Genomic DNA, 15,287 nt, shown 5'->3' on the forward strand with positions numbered 1-15,287 from the left:
CCAGGAAATGGGGCCTCTGCATTAGTCTCTGTTGCCACATCTAATATGGGAGATCTGGACCACTGAGATGTGGAGGCAGGAGGCTGGTGGTTTTACTCTGACACTCAGGAACAGAATGAAACCACATGTATTCAGTTCCTTATTCTCCCACATTTGACAGAAACTTCAGGTAGACTAGACCACCAAGTTAGTTTCTGGAACTTAGGCAAGCAACTAACTCATATTATAGCCAGGGTCTCCCAGGAGCTCAGAGCCCACAGTCTTAGGCATGTTCCTGGAAGGAGGTCTCCAAAGCCAGCAAGAAGGCTCCCCTGAGCTGGAACATCTTACAGCATCTGGCCCTTCTCTTCACAGCCTTCTGTTCTGAATCCCTCTCTTTGGAGGCAGTGAGGTATAGAGCACAGGAACAAGGATCAGAAAACCTGGGTTCTAGCGCTGGCTTTGCCACTCATCAACTATGTATCTTCTCTCCACCTCATTTTCCTCATCTGTGAAATGGAAATAACTATTCCCAGCTACGTAAGGCGGTTGTGAGTTTAAAGAGGAATGGTTTGTATCAAAGTGCTTTTTAGCAAAAGACAGAGATGATGTCAGTACTATTTTTTTATGGCAAGGGAAAAAAAAAAAAAAGACAAGGAGAAGGGAAACTTCCAGGGAGCCCCAAAGTGCTCTCTTCTCACTTGTTCACAGATTCATTCATAATAAAGCACCTAGGTGAACATGGCATGCACCAGGTGCTGAGGGGGAGAAAGATATTTAAGATGTAGTCTCTGCCCTAAAAGAATTGAAAGATAGCACAGACTGTGCACCAAAAGACGGACACAGATTTCAGAGAGCGCCAAAGATCACAGAGTGGAAAGGATATTCTGTCTTCACAGAGGCTCTAGGATTGTTCAACCAGGTGAAGAACCCACAAGAGGAAGGAGGGGGAAGAGGGGTGTCATGCTGCATAACGGTCTCCAAGTCTCTTTGTCCGGGAGGAAATGAGGTCATCCTGCTCTCAGAATCAGCATGACAGCCTCCAGCCAAGTAATATGGAGTCATGAGAGCTGCCGGGGAAGCTCAGTGAATCACAAGTCAGCTGGGAATTTCCTGATAACTAACCTAAGAGTTTCTGGGTAAGTCCTCAGGTTGCAACTCTGTTTACATTTTGATCATGTTTATTTACAATTAATGTGTTCTATAATGTGTTCTAACTCCAAACAAAACATATCACAGTCTTCTATAGGAAGTAGCCTCAGTCCATCCCCTGGGAGGCTTGGCAGCTCAGAGCTGGGCACAGAAAAACTCTCTCCCCGGAGGATGATGGGTCACCTGCCTCCTAAGCTGGATGGTTAACTTGTACTTTCCCAGGCAGAGGCTGGCATACCAAACTGCAAATTCTCAATAAAATCGGACCCCCTCCCCTGCCACTACCAAACTACCTTACCGCAGTAAGCAATAAACTAAGCTTTGTCTTATCCACTGGTTGTGTTGATTTTCAGGGAGCTGGCATACTACTTGGAGGCAGTCCCTGTGAACACGTTTTTTTGTGTGTTTCAGCGACGTGTATTTTCACATTGAGAAAGAGACTTCACAGCTGTACAACCAGCAGACTATGCCTCTAAGCCCAAGGGTCCGAATCAGTGTCCTAGGCAGTTGGGGGCCGAGGGTGGAGAAGAGCTTTAGGGGATCTGGGAAGAGGCATCAGAGCTGGAGGCGAGTGTCTCCCTAGCGCCTTTCTTTTTGGCAAATCGGGGGGATGGGGGGGGTGCTGCACGGGGGCGGGGCCCAGGCCAGGTGAATGGGAGGAGGGGGCGGAGAATTTAGATGTCTCTCCATACCTCAGTTCAGACCTGGTTCGTCCCCTCCAGTGGGGACCGCGCTGCCTCTCACAGTTTAGGTTGTGGAAGCCTGCGGGGTCCAAGTCGCGGCGGGTCCTCAGGGAAGGGGAGAGAAGGGAGTGGACGGGGCGATACCGGGCTGGGGCGGGGCCAGGGCTAGGGCGAGTCTTAATATAGAGCCAGCACTGCCCGCTAGCAGCACAGCGCGGAGACTGGAGCCCTAGAGCCCGCCCGAGCATCAGAGTGTCCACTAGTCCCCGCTATTCCGGCCCTGCGCCCCTCCGGCCATAGGTGCGGGTAAGTGTGGACCTCCCTAAGAGCGCAGGGTGGATGCGGGCGACCCAGCTCTTGCCGGCTTTACTTCTCCTTACTCGCTGCCCCGGCTCGGCTGCGGCTGCACGCTGAGTCACCGCGCTCCGTGCCCATGTGTTCCCCTGCGGGGACCAGTGCAGGCTGAGCCACGACCTCTGAGCCTCCAGAGAGGATAGACGGCCGGGCCTGGGGAGCCTGGTCACCGCGGGCTCTTCCCGCAGAGGACTTAGGGGCTCCAGCCCTGAACTGCAGTAACCCACCCGGTCCGCCTTCGTGCGCTCCTCCGCTTCTTCCCCTGACTTCTCCTTCCCTTGTAGAGCCGCTGTCTAGAGCCCCAGCCTCACCACCATGAGACTCCTGCTGGCATGCCTGCTCCTCTGCGCCCTGGTCGTGAGAGACTCCGAGGTGAGTTGGCTTCCCTGCTTTTGACTCTTGGCGGCGGGAGGAGAGGGCTTGCAAGACCCCTGAAAAGCGCTGGGGAAGGAAGGGGCTGCATAGGAAGCTGGAGTCCTCCGAATTCCATCAACAGCAGGGCCAAACCCTCCCCGGGAAATAGGACAGGTGTGGCATTGGGGCCTTGAGAACCAAGGGAGCTTGCACTTTCCGCCAACGGAGGAAGAAGCCACAGGGACTGCCCCAACCTGCTGGTATCTGATTTGTGAAGCTTGCTTGAGTCAATTCATTCCTCCCTGCTAGAAGCTGATGATCTTCCATTTGAGGGATAGTTAGACATGAACAGGGTAAGGAGAGAGGGAGCTGGAGGGAAGGCTGAGTTTGGGGATTGGGGCCAGTTTATCCTCACCCTGGGGTCCCAGGAACATGGGTCCTTTGGTGAACTTTTCCTTTCAATCTCTCCCCCCGCCTGCATCTCTTCCAGGGCAGCCACGAACTTCATCAAGTGTCTGGTGCATGTGAGTATCCACCCCTTGCACAATATCTGGTTGCACAGATATCTTGGAAAAGCCTCAGGAGGCAGCCCCTCCCTGTCCCTGCTGGCTCCCCCTTTGCCTCCGCCTATGCTCCTTGCTTACCCCCCAATCTTTGTGCTCTCCAGCGAAGTGTGGCTGTCTGAATGGAGGGAAATGTGTGTCCTACAAGTACTTCTCCAACATTCAACGATGCAACTGCCCAAAGAAATTCCAAGGGGAACACTGTGAGATAGGTATGGGGATCCTGACTCCAACTGGGGAGGAGGGGGCACCAGAGACTTGGGGGCAGGGAGACATGGGTGGGATGCAAGAGCAGGCAGGATTTAGGAGGTAGAGTGGGGGGCATCTTTATCCTCATGTGATTCACAGTCAAACATGAACACACACTATCTCATGAAGCTGAGGCTGCACAAATGTGAGGTGGGGATGGAAGGAGACCCTTTCTAGTATCTTCTGCCTCACTGAAATCATGTGAGGCCTGACAGGATCTCTAAAATGCCTGTCTGAACTTCCTTCTCTTTCTAATATTCTCATCCTCACGTCCTCCCATAGATACATCGAAAACCTGCTATCAGGGGAATGGTCACTCTTACCGAGGGAAGGCCAACACTGACACCAGTGGCCGGCCCTGCCTGGCCTGGAACTCTCCCACCATCCTTCTGAAAACGTACCATGCCCACAGACCTGATGCCCTTCAGCTGGGACTGGGGAAACACAATTACTGCAGGTGAGGTGGGGGCAGCAAGGACCCTCCTCATGGCCTCACAGAAACCCTCGTTACCATCTTTTCTGCTTGCCAAGTGCTGGCCATAGCATGAGAAAATCAAGGCCTCTGGTTGAGTCTTCCCTGGAGGGGAGGACACAGAAAAGGCATTCTGGGTTGGAATGGCACCCTTCTCCCCTCTGTGTTGCCAGGAACCCAGACAATCAGAGGAGACCCTGGTGCTATGTGCACGTTGGCCTAATGCAGATTGTCCAGGAGTGCATGGTGCACAGCTGCTCTTCTGGTGAGTGTCACTGTCCTGTTTATGATGGTGGGTGGAAGGGGACAAACTCATTTCTTCCCTTATTCCATCACAGGAGGGATGAGGAGGGAGGCCTGCAGGAGGGAGGCCTACCTGGCCCTGAAAAACTGGGAGGTCAGAGGACCAGGAGAAGGACACTTTATCCTTCCTCCCTCCCCAAGATATCACTTTCTTTCTCCTCCAGGAAAAAGTGCCCTCTCTCCTCCAGAAAAGTTACAGTGCGGCCAGAAGGCTCTGAGGCCCCGCTTTAAGATTGTTGGGGGAGAATTCACCACCATCGAGAACCAGCCTTGGTTTGCAGCCATCTATAGGAGGCACCGTGCAGGCTCTGTCACCTACGTGTGCGGTGGCAGCCTCATCAGTCCCTGCTGGGTGGTCAGTGCCACACACTGCTTCATGTATGTCCCTCTGTCTCTTCTCCCTGACCCTCCTGCCCTACCCCAAACAAATCCCTTCCTCCTTCCCAGCAAAACATTCCCCTTATTTCTACCCCCTTGGCCTCTCTCTATATGGCCCATGGCCTTGGGGACAAGTGATGCTCTGAGGTCGCTGTGGTGGGGAGGGGGAAGTGACAGGATCTCACAAGATCAGACAGACTGATCTCCCCTCCCACAGTGAATACCAAAAGAAGGAGGACTACATTGTCTACCTGGGTCGGTCAAAGCTTAACTCCATCACGCCTGGCGAGATGCAGTTTGAGGTGCAAAAGCTCATCTTACATGAGGACTACAGTGCTGACACCCTTGCTCACCACAATGATATTGGTGAGTGGAAAACCCTCATCTGCCGTGATGATGATAGCTGTGGGAATGGGGGTCTGAGAAGAGACCCAAGTGTGAAGTTGGGGCTGTAGGGGAACTTGAAGACCCTGCTTTACACAACAAGGGAGTGGTGGGGAAGGGTTCAGAGTGGAAAACATGAGGGGCCTGGTGCTCCTCTGTAGAGTCCCTGAATTTCCAAACAGGTATCCTCTTCTGGGTGGCAATGGCCCTGATGGCATATAGGGCATATAGCTTGGGCTGGGATGCTCCTTCCATTGTTGGATGGAGCCTCTGTCTGTCCCAGGATATAGAACTTGGAGAGATTATTGGGCGGGATTTCAGCCCAGCTACCTCAGCCAGGGCTTTATGAGCTGTTTTTTGCAGGAAAAAAACTCATACAGCTGTATGCAGTTGCCCTGGCTGTCCAAGGCTTTGTCAGCAGCTGGAACAAAGCCCTTGAAGCATGGGACAGGGGAGACTTGTTTCAGGTGACAAGCTACCAGCAGACCTCCCAGGATGACCTCTGACTCTGACATAGGGATAGACAGCCATTCCCTCAGGGTTTGGAGGGGAGAGATAGTGACCACCTGACTAGGTGGTGATCTTTCCCCTCTGACCCCTTCATGCTCCCCCAGCCTTGCTGAAGATCCGTTCCAGCACAGGCCAATGTGCACAGCCATCCCGGTCCATACAGGTCATCTGCCTGCCCCCAGCGAATGGGGATGCCCGTTTTGGTACAAGCTGTGAGGTTACTGGCTTTGGAAAAGAGAATCCCTGTAAGTGACATTTGGGTTTGGCTGAGAGGGTCCTGAGGGAGTGTTGCAACCTGGAAGTGAGCTCAGCTTGATCAAGAGAGGACTGTGGATGTAGAGATGGGAGCACTGTGGAGGCAGCAGATGGGTCCAGGGATGGAGTGGGGAGCATTGTTTAGGGAATGATGAGCCATAAAGTTAAATGGGTGAGGGATGAGGGACTATAGGAGGGGTAAAGACTTAGATGTGGGTGGAAAAAAATAAGGGCTTTCCCTGGTAGGGACACTTTTTGGTCCCCTCCCTGGCAGAGAGTCCCAACAGACACATTTTAATGTACATTCCCCACTGTTTCCTCCATCTAGCTGACTATATCTATCCAGAGCAGCTGAAAATGACTGCTGTGAAGCTGGTTTCCCACGAGGAGTGTCAGCAGCCCCACTACTATGGCACTGAAGTCACCAGCAAAATGCTGTGTGCGGCTGACCCACAGTGGGAAACAGATTCCTGCCAGGTGAGAGTTCCAAGCATCTTTCTCCATCACCCCTAGATCTCCCTGGGCTCCTGGGCCTGTCCCTACCAGCTTTGGGGAGCCTCTCTCCAGTCAAAATCCCAAGAAGCCAGGACCAGGGGTTCAGGTCTTAGAAGGTTTAAACCAGTCCTTATGTATTTACCAAACATTTGTCAAGAGCCTGGCTCTATGGTAGGCACTTCAGACTCAGGGAGGGAGAGGGACTAAGACCCTAAGAAAGAGAAAACAACAGAAAATAACACAATTCAGTGCTCAGAGTGTGGTGTGAATTATAAATGATCAGCTGTTTAGGAGAGGGAGGTGAGAACCAGCTAGATGGTCACTGAGGGGGGCACTTCAGAGAGAATGTGACTCAATAGGAATTTGAGGAGGCAGAGGAAATAAAAGAGAGCATTTCAGTTGCAAGATACAAAAATGAGAATGAGCACGGCATATTTTGGGATGGGAAGGAGAAGTAGGGTCTGAAAATGTAGGTGGAACTGTAGATAACAGGACTTCGAAAGCCAAGCAGGGGATTTTTAAACTTGATGTGGTAGGAAATGGGGAGTCACCAAGGACTTCGACTCTAGGAAACTCTCCCTTCTCTCTCGGGCATGATTGGGTGGTAGGATCAGATGGCCCCCTTCTCACTTCTCCCAGGGCTCACCTTTTGTTTCCTTGGCTTAACAGGGAGACTCAGGGGGGCCGCTGGTCTGCTTCACCCAAGGCCTCATGACTCTGACTGGGATTGTGAGCTGGGGCCGTGAATGTGCCATGAAGGAAAAGCCAGGCGTCTACACAAGGGTCTCAAGCTTCCTGCCCTGGATCCACACTCACATTGGGGGGGAGAATGGCCTAGCCCTCTGAGGGCCCCCAGAGAACCAAGGGAACAGACAGGTACCACCCACTCCCACAGTGACCGTCATTTTTGCAGTAGGGCCATCTGCACAGCTATATATAACGAAGAGACTGAGGAAGATGAGCTCTGCAGAGGTGGTTTTGCTTGTGCTGCCCATCAGGGTGAGTGACAGTAGCTTCACCCTCAGATACACGTCTGGGTGCTGGACGCCCAGATCTCCCCTGGCCAGGATGGAAGGGTGGTCCTGAGCCAGAATGGTATTGTCGTTTTCTGGACTAAAGCTTCCTGGAGTTAAAAATGGTATCTCCTGTGCATAGGTGGAAGGAGAGCCAGCTCCCTGGCAGTGGGCCATTCATGAGGCCCACTGTTGGGAAATGAATAATTTCCCAATTAGGAAGTGTAACAGAACTGAGGTCTCTTGAGAGAGCTTGGCCAATGCAGGAACAGTGGTTTGGAGAGTAGGGACACTAAATGACTTGAGGGAAGGGCTCTGACATTCCATGAATGTATCAGGAAATGTTATATACGTGTGTGTATGTTGGCACACTTTTGCACAGGCTGTGTCAGTGTAAGAGCTGGTGTTCTGTGTCTGACTGCAAGTCTAGATACTTCCCCAAATTGTATGGACTGTGACATCACACAGAATGGTCTGTTTGGAGAGGTTGTGGGGCCTCTTGGGTCTCCCAGGTGATAATACATATAAATGTACCATTCTGGGGCACACACTGTGACCAGCACTAAATTTCCAGTCTCACTTTCACATAGATGTCCATTCTTGGCCAGTTATCCCTTCTGACCTTCCCGCCGAGTTCATCCAATCCTCACTGAGTGAGGTGAGGACCATTCCTGTACACTGAATATTTAATAATTATATTCTGGTATTTTTATTTATATCTATTTTTGTAATTTTGAATAAGTATGGTTGATCAAATGTGATTTTTCTGAAAATGTTGGCTCTTCCCTCATGCTTGTATGGGAGGGAGTTGGGATGATAAAAAGTAGAAAATGACAATGGTGGAATGCACCCCAGAGTTTCCTGTGGGGCTATATCTGGACTTAATGGGGCTTTGGGAGGAGAGGCTAGGAGACTTGTGGAACAGACCCTCCATAGCACATAAGGTACAAAAATGTGCCCCAAGCCAGAAGTCCACAGCTTGGTAAATGGTGTGCAGTCTTTGTCAACTCCTAGTTCCCTCCTCAGCCTCATGCCTCTGTGCAGTGCACATCTTGTACAACTTTACACGGTGATCCTACCATATACTCTTCACTCTGACCCCAACAATCATTGGGCTGACTTCAACCAAGGGGGACATGTGCATGAGTGAAAATTGCTGATCCCAAACCCAGCCCAGCTTGAGTCTGTGGCATTCAGGAAACAGAAGACATAATTTCCCATCATTTGTGCATGGGGCTGGTGCTGAGTTTCCTCAGTGTGTGTTAATGAAGCTCATGACCAGCCTTTGCTATCCCTCATATCAGGGAGCTCAGAATCTAAAGCTGGGTGATATCCTAATGGGCATGTACATATATTTTGAACCAAACATCAGCTTCTTAAGAACTGGATGTAGAAGGCAGTTCAGGAGTTACAGTTGGATGCCAAAATTTTGGAATTTCCAAGCTATGCTAGTGAGTTCTGGCCATGTTTCTTAACCAAGTCACCTGTGAACTTAAAAAAAAAAATATATATATATATATATATATATATATATATATATATATATATATATATATAGTTTATGCTCTACCCACAGAGATTGTGATTCAGGTCAGGGCTGGTGCCAGGGCTCGTGATTTTAGAAAAATTCCCTAGGTGTTTCTGATATGCAGCCCTGATTGAGATACATTGGTGACAATTGGCCAGATTATGTGAAGGGCCCAAAAATTCAAGACGTGGTCAGCATATGTTCTCTGCATGAACAGTTAGATTTCTGAATGGGGTTTGGGGGCACAAGGTCTCCTGGGCTTCCTGTTCAGAGGATCCCTAGACAATGGACCCCTGGAGGGCAAGGACCCAGAGTATTCAGCTTTTAATCCCCATAATCTAGCATGTTTCATTCAGTATGATGTTCGGAGCATGGATTTTGGAGTCAGGTGGCCTGGACTAGATTCCTGGCTCTAAAATACTAGCTGTATGACTTGGGAAAAACTCTTAACCTTTTGTGTCTCAGTTTCCTCATCTGTATAAAAGAGATATCTACCTCCCAGGATTGTTATAACGATTCATGCGTTCATAAATCTCTTAGCCATAATCCTGGCACCTAGTAAAGGCACAAAAACAGTGGCTACTATTACAAAACTCTGTAAATTCTCGTAGAATTGAATGGGAACCCCTTCCCCTCTTTACCCCAGGATTGCATAGGTGTATTTTGTGGAAGATGAAACCTGCTAGGAGAGAAAAGGCAAAGATGTGAAGCTAAGGAGCCCAGCCCAGGCTGAGTTGCTGCTCAGCCTCTGCATACCCCGCAGGGGCCAAGAAAGATCTTGTTCCAACATGAACAGCGCCAGCATCAGGGCTCACAGACACTGAAAACAGGAAGTATGAGCCCTACTGGTGGGTTGAGCAATGCACTGCTAACAATCTTCAGACCATTTCCCAGCCACCTGACCGACCCCAGCCAGCTGCTACCTCTTCCCAGTCACAGACCTCACTCTGGGGTAGCAGGAATCAGCCACTTCTCCAGCAACCAGTTTCAAGGCTCCAGATACAACCCTGTCACTCACTTTAGAGACTGCCTTTTTCTAGTGCTCCCTAAGTGCTGGACATTGTACTAAGTTCTTCACCTATTATCTGGTTTAATCCTTATAACAATCCTATGGGGAAGGTGCCATCCTTAGCCCCATTTAACAGCAGAGAAAATGGAGATACAGAGAGATTAGGTGACTTGCCCAAGGCAATGTGGCTGGTAAGTAGCAGAGTGCTGGCTCCAGAGTGCACAGGCCCAGCACTCTCAGCAGGGCCCAACCTGAGGGAAGGTTAGCAGCCCTCTTTTCAAGCTCCCTACTTCAGGGATGCTGGGTGCAGGGAGGCTAAGTGTATGCGAATTTCAACCCTGGCCTAGATTATAATTCTTTCCTCTTAAAAGATTCCCAGGCCAAGTAAGCAAATCACACTCAGCCACCAGTTTCAAAGTAAAACTTTACCCTTCTCAAGCAAACCTCAGCCTTTTTGGTTGAAACCTGATTTCATTGAAGTGGTTTTTGTTTTCACCAGAACCCCTCCTTCTGAAATAGTCTGTGGCTCATTCTATTATCAGGACTCAACTTGATTTCCACTCATGCTCTGCCTTTCCCAAGCCAACCCTGCACAACAACAACACCCCTGAATACACCCCTCCACCCTCATCCCTGTTTGTCCACCTTCCTCCCCAGTTGCTGACATTTGAGCCCGCCCTTTGAATCTCAGTGAGAGGAGTTTGCTGAGGTGTTCTTTAAATAACAGTACTACTGAGGTATACTAAATCACATACCACACAATTCACCCGTTTAAAGTGTGCAACTCAATGATTTTTTAGTATATTCACAGAGTTGTGCAACTATCACCACAATCAATTCTAGAACATTTTCACCACCTCAAAAATAAACCCCATACCGGGGAAGAGGGATAAATCAGGAGCTTGGGATTAACATACACACACTACTATATATAAGATAGATAAACAACAAGGACCTACTGTATAGCACAGGGAACTCTACACAATATTCTGTGATAACCTATATGAGAAAATAATTGGAAAAAGGATGAATATATGTATATGTATAATTGAATCACTTTGCTGTACACCTGAAACTAACACAACATTGTAAATCAACTATAATCCAATAAAATTTTAAAAAAAGAAACCCCATACCTATTAGTAATCACTCCGATTTTCTCCCCAACCCCCTCAGTCTCTAATCTACTTTCTGTCTCTATGAGTTTGCCTGTTCTGGACATTTCATATAAATAGAATCATATAACACCTAGTCTTTTGTGACTGACTTCTCTCCCTACCATGTTTTCCAGTTTCATCCATGTTGCAGCATGTATTAGTACTAATGCTGAGTTTTAAGTAGCAAATTGGGAGAAAAGATAGTCTAGGCCCCCTTCCGACCTTGCAGTCCCATTGGGAGTCATTCAACAACCTTAAAAGAAATTTTTTTTTAAGGACCTTGACACCAGGCACTGTTTTAGATGCTGGGGATACAGGAATGAATAGGACATAGTGCTAGTCCTCAAGGAGCTCACAACTTTGCAAAGGAGACAGAACGATGACCACAATTTAATGTGATAAAAATTGTAATATTTTTGCTATAATAAAAGTATGTATAAATGTGTGGAACAATGATGAGGAAGTAAGTAATTCTACCTTGGCAAATCAAGGGAGACTTCCCAGAGGAGGTGATATTTTACCTGGGCCTGCAAAGATGCAAAGAAATTTGCCAAACAAGGAGGAGAAAGGCATTCCAGGGATAGGGAAGATAATGAAGGCATAAAAAGAAAAGCAAGGTGTTCTCAAGAAGTGATGAATAAACTGCTGTGGTAGAGAAAAGAGTTGGAGGGGCAGTGAGCAAGCATGGAGTAGGGGTGGGAGTAAGGAGCTGCTGGGATCCAGCAGGTGAGGACCCTTAGGCAGGGCTGATACTTAGTAGCAGGTGCCAGTACTTCTCAGTCTCTAAAACACTGATGTCCCAAGATCCACACACACCCCACCCCTGACATGGTCCCCTGCCACCCAGCCTCTTTCCAGTTCTTCATAATCCAGCAACCACAGGGTTAATGCCTGGCAGAGGGCCCCTAGGAGGGGCCTCTGAGATTCCTTCCCTCCTCCAGCTGCCTTCCACGTGTTGGTACTCTGAAGTCCTGCTAGTTAAATATTTTGAATATCACTTCTTGCCCTCAGGCAGTAAATCTAGAAGGTTAATTAAGGTCACAGAGGCATAAAAAGTTTTTTTTTCTCTGAACTAAAAATTTCCACCCAGTTGTAAAAGTAACTATAAAAGTAAAATGCTTCCATAGCATTCTACTGCCATTTTTTAAAATTAATTTTTATTGGAGTATAGTTGCTTTACAAGGTTGTGTTAGTTTCTGCTGTGCAGCAAAGTGAATCAGTTATATGTATACATATATCCACTCTTTTTTAGATGTCCTTCCCATTTAGTTCACCACACAGTACTGAGTAGAGTTCCCTGTACTATACAGTAGGCTCTCATTTGTTACCTATTTTATACGTAGTAGTGTATATATGTCAAGCCCAATCTGCCAATTCACCCCCCCTCCACCCACCCAGCCATTGTTAACATCTCTAGCTTCTTGGGTCTCCTTTGCCACCTCAACCTTCTCTACTTGGCCCTGAATATTGGGTTCCCCAAGACCAGACCCTAGACCAGCTCCTCTTCCCACCCTAAACTCTCTCCCACACAGTCTTATTCACACCCAGGCTTAAATGACCATCAATCAACAGTTGATTTACAATGATTATCTCCAGTCAGACCTCTCCTCTGAGATCCAAACCCTTACTTTCCATTGTCCACTTGACGTCCTCTTTTGGTTTTCACATATAGGGCACTTCAAACTCAACCTGCCCCGAACCAGCCCTGTCTTCAGGTCCCAACCCGATGGGCTTCGTCCATTACACTCTGTCTTGGGTGACGGCACCACTTCCATTCACATCCAGAAACCTAAAAGTCATCCAGATGCTTCTCTCCTTTCACCACACACCCCCTACCATCCCATCCATCTCCAAATCCTGGCAATTTGCCTAAGAGTTCTTTAAATTTATTTTATTTATTTATTTATTTTTGGCCCCATTGGGTCTTCGCTGCTGCGCGTGGGCTTTTCTCTAGTTGCGGCAAGCGGGGGCCATTCCTGGCAGCGGTGTGCAGCCTCTCATCGTGGTGGCCTCTTCTGTTGTGGAGCATGGGCTCCAGGTGCATGGGCTTCAGCAGTTGTGGCTCACGGGCCTAGTTGCTCCGCGGCAGGTGGGACCTTCCCGGACTAGGGCTCGAACCCGTGTCCCCTGCATTGGCAGGAGGATTCTTAACCACTGCGCCACCAGGGAAGCCCTGTTTAAGAGTTCTTGAGGTCATCCATGTCTCTCCGTTTTCACCACCACCATTAGCTGAGCCCATCCCACCATCAACTCTTGCCTAGACCACCACAATAGCTTCCCAACTGGCCTCCCCCATTGACTACCTCTCTTAATAACTCCCACTGCTCCTGGCTGGCTAGCTTGGGCAGGGTCCAGCTCCTACCTGCTCTTTAGCTCCACCTGGCACCAGCCTCTCCCAGGCTTGCCCTATTCAGCCATTCTCTTACTCATCAGTTCCTCTCTCACCACAGGGCCCTTGTTAGTCATGTTCCTTCTGCGTGGGACTTTCTTTGACTGTTTAAGTTCTTCCTCATGCTTCAGAGATCTCTTTGCCAAGGAAGTCTTTCCTGGGTTGCCTCTATCTATAGAAGGTCTCACTATTTTGTCTACAGTCTCATTATACTATGTATCACCTCTCTGATGCACTTGTCACTATTGCAATTTTACTTCTGCTGCATCACTATTTGATTAACGTTTGCTTTTCCCCACCAAAATGTAACTTCCATGAGGGACAGTGTGTGGGTTTTTTTGGTTTTTTAAATTAGTTACTTATTTTTGGCTGCATTGGGTCTTTGTTGCTGCGCTCCAGCTTTCTCTAGCTGTGGCGAGTGGGGGCTACTTTTCATTGTGGTGCACAGGCTTGCGGTGGCTTCTCTTTGGCTTCTCTTGCTGCAGAGCGTGGGCTCTAGGTGCGCTGGCTTCAGTAGTTGTGGCTTGCGGGCCCTAGAGCGCAGGCTCAGTAGTTTGTGGTGCACGGGCTTAGTTGCTCTGCAGCATATGGGATCTTCCTGGACCAGGGATCGAACCTGTGTCCCATGCATTGGCAGGGAGATTCTTAACCACTGCGCCACCAGGGAAGTCCTGACAGTGTGTTTTGATCACCACTAAATCCCCAGCATCAAGCATGATGTCTAGAATATGGCAGATATTTAATAAATGTTTACTGAATGAATGCATTCTGATGTTTCCATTTTTTCTCTGCTTCTTTTTTACATAGTTGTGTTCACACTCCATACATAATTTTGTATCTTGTCCTTTGCTTTTGTCATATTTTGTCATAGCCATTTCCTGTGGTATTGCAAATCTCTCCAAGAGAGAGATTATTTACAATGTAGTTAATAACACCCATCCAACCTACCTTTCTGGATTGAGGCATCATAAAGTATGTGAAAGTTACTTGTAATCTATATGTACATATGAGACAGTATTATTTGCATTTAAAAGGAAATGGGGGTGAAATTTCTCTCTGGTGCCCTCCCCACCATTGCCCTTATACCTCTTTTCCTCAGGCTTTTTTTTTTTTTTTTTTGGTGCCCTTGTTCTGCCTGACCACCTAGTTAAGGTCTAAAATAACTCATTAACTTTAATATGCTACCAGCCCAAAGAGTTTACATTTTCTAAAAGGACTTCTAAAAGAAGGGCATTACAGCCAGTTTGGTGAGGTTTGGGGGCTGAGAGAGGACTCAAGATATTCACTGATTCATTGGTTTATTCTTCACTCATTTCACTCATTCATTTAACAAACATTTATCGAGAGTTGGTCATGAGCCTGGCACTGTGCTGTGTACTGGGTGTAGAGATGAAAGCCCCAGTCTCAGCTTCAATGGGGTAAAGGTAAAGTGAGGGACAGACAAGCAAGTGAGCAGACTACAGTGAGAGCATAGCTATGAGGAAGATGTGTGAGATAGGCATGGTGGGCTAACAGTGGAGTCTCAAAGGGCAAATATGGAAGGGACAAATGACAATCTGAGTACAGGAAACAGTATGTGCAAAGGTAAAGAGGAAGGAGAATGCATGGAGCCCTCAAGGAACTGCATGTAGTTCAAGTGGATGGGCTATACAGGGCCAATGTTAGAGAGGCAATTTGGCTGGAGGAATTGCCGAGAGCTGAAACCTGAGGGCCTAGAGGACCCTGCCTGCCACATGAAGGACTTTGCATTTTATTGTTATGGGGAGTCATTAGAAAGTTTGGAGCATGTGACAGCAGTGTGAAAGATTTGAGTAAAAGAAGATCCTTTGGCCTAGATGAGACTATGGGCAGGGAAAACCAGCTCAGAGACTAGTACAATTAGCCAGGTAGGAGCTGAAGAGTGTCTGAACCAGGGCAGTGGCAGTGATGTGGGAGGGGAGGGTACAGATATGGGAGATTTGGGCGGGATAGGATAGACTTGGAGCCTGGATGGGGTGAAAGGAGGAGAAGGACGACGTATCATTTGGTTTAGCCTCCTGTCTTTGGATAAGTAAGATACT

At 48.3% G+C, this 15,287-nt stretch overlaps 1 protein-coding gene across 12 annotated transcripts in view; it reads left to right on the top strand.

The window, feature by feature from the left end:
* Nucleotides 1-1,869: 1,869 nt before the first annotated feature.
* PLAU (plasminogen activator, urokinase) overlaps nucleotides 1,870-15,287 on the top strand; it is a 35,983-nt gene continuing 22,565 nt past the window's right edge. For 3 of the 12 annotated variants that reach the window (XR_016388072.1, XR_016388073.1, XM_089897715.1), the window contains exons 1-10: nucleotides 1,875-2,120; nucleotides 2,453-2,540; nucleotides 3,013-3,046; nucleotides 3,190-3,297; nucleotides 3,617-3,791; nucleotides 3,980-4,071; nucleotides 4,274-4,487; nucleotides 4,705-4,853; nucleotides 5,486-5,626; nucleotides 5,965-6,113. Coding sequence is in view for 8 of the 12 variants with exons in the window: in XM_089897715.1 (XP_089753841.1) it covers nucleotides 2,484-2,540; nucleotides 3,013-3,046; nucleotides 3,190-3,297; nucleotides 3,617-3,791; nucleotides 3,980-4,071; nucleotides 4,274-4,487; nucleotides 4,705-4,853; nucleotides 5,486-5,626; nucleotides 5,965-6,113 (1,119 nt within the window). In the remaining 4 variants the exon portion in view is untranslated. Of the gene's footprint in view, nucleotides 2,121-2,452; nucleotides 2,541-2,825; nucleotides 2,876-3,012; nucleotides 3,047-3,189; nucleotides 3,298-3,616; nucleotides 3,792-3,979; nucleotides 4,072-4,273; nucleotides 4,488-4,704; nucleotides 4,854-5,485; nucleotides 5,627-5,964; nucleotides 6,114-6,800; nucleotides 13,121-15,287 lie in introns of those variants that run through there. The other 9 variants (XM_022590926.3, XR_004021776.2, XM_089897718.1 and 6 more) reach the window with 9 other exon arrangements.

Source organism: Delphinapterus leucas, chromosome 16, assembly GCF_059928025.1.
Source record: "Delphinapterus leucas isolate spDelLeu-1000000601 "Yukka" chromosome 16, BTC_Dleu_Yukka2, whole genome shotgun sequence".
NCBI classification, from domain to species: domain Eukaryota; kingdom Metazoa; phylum Chordata; class Mammalia; order Artiodactyla; family Monodontidae; genus Delphinapterus; species Delphinapterus leucas.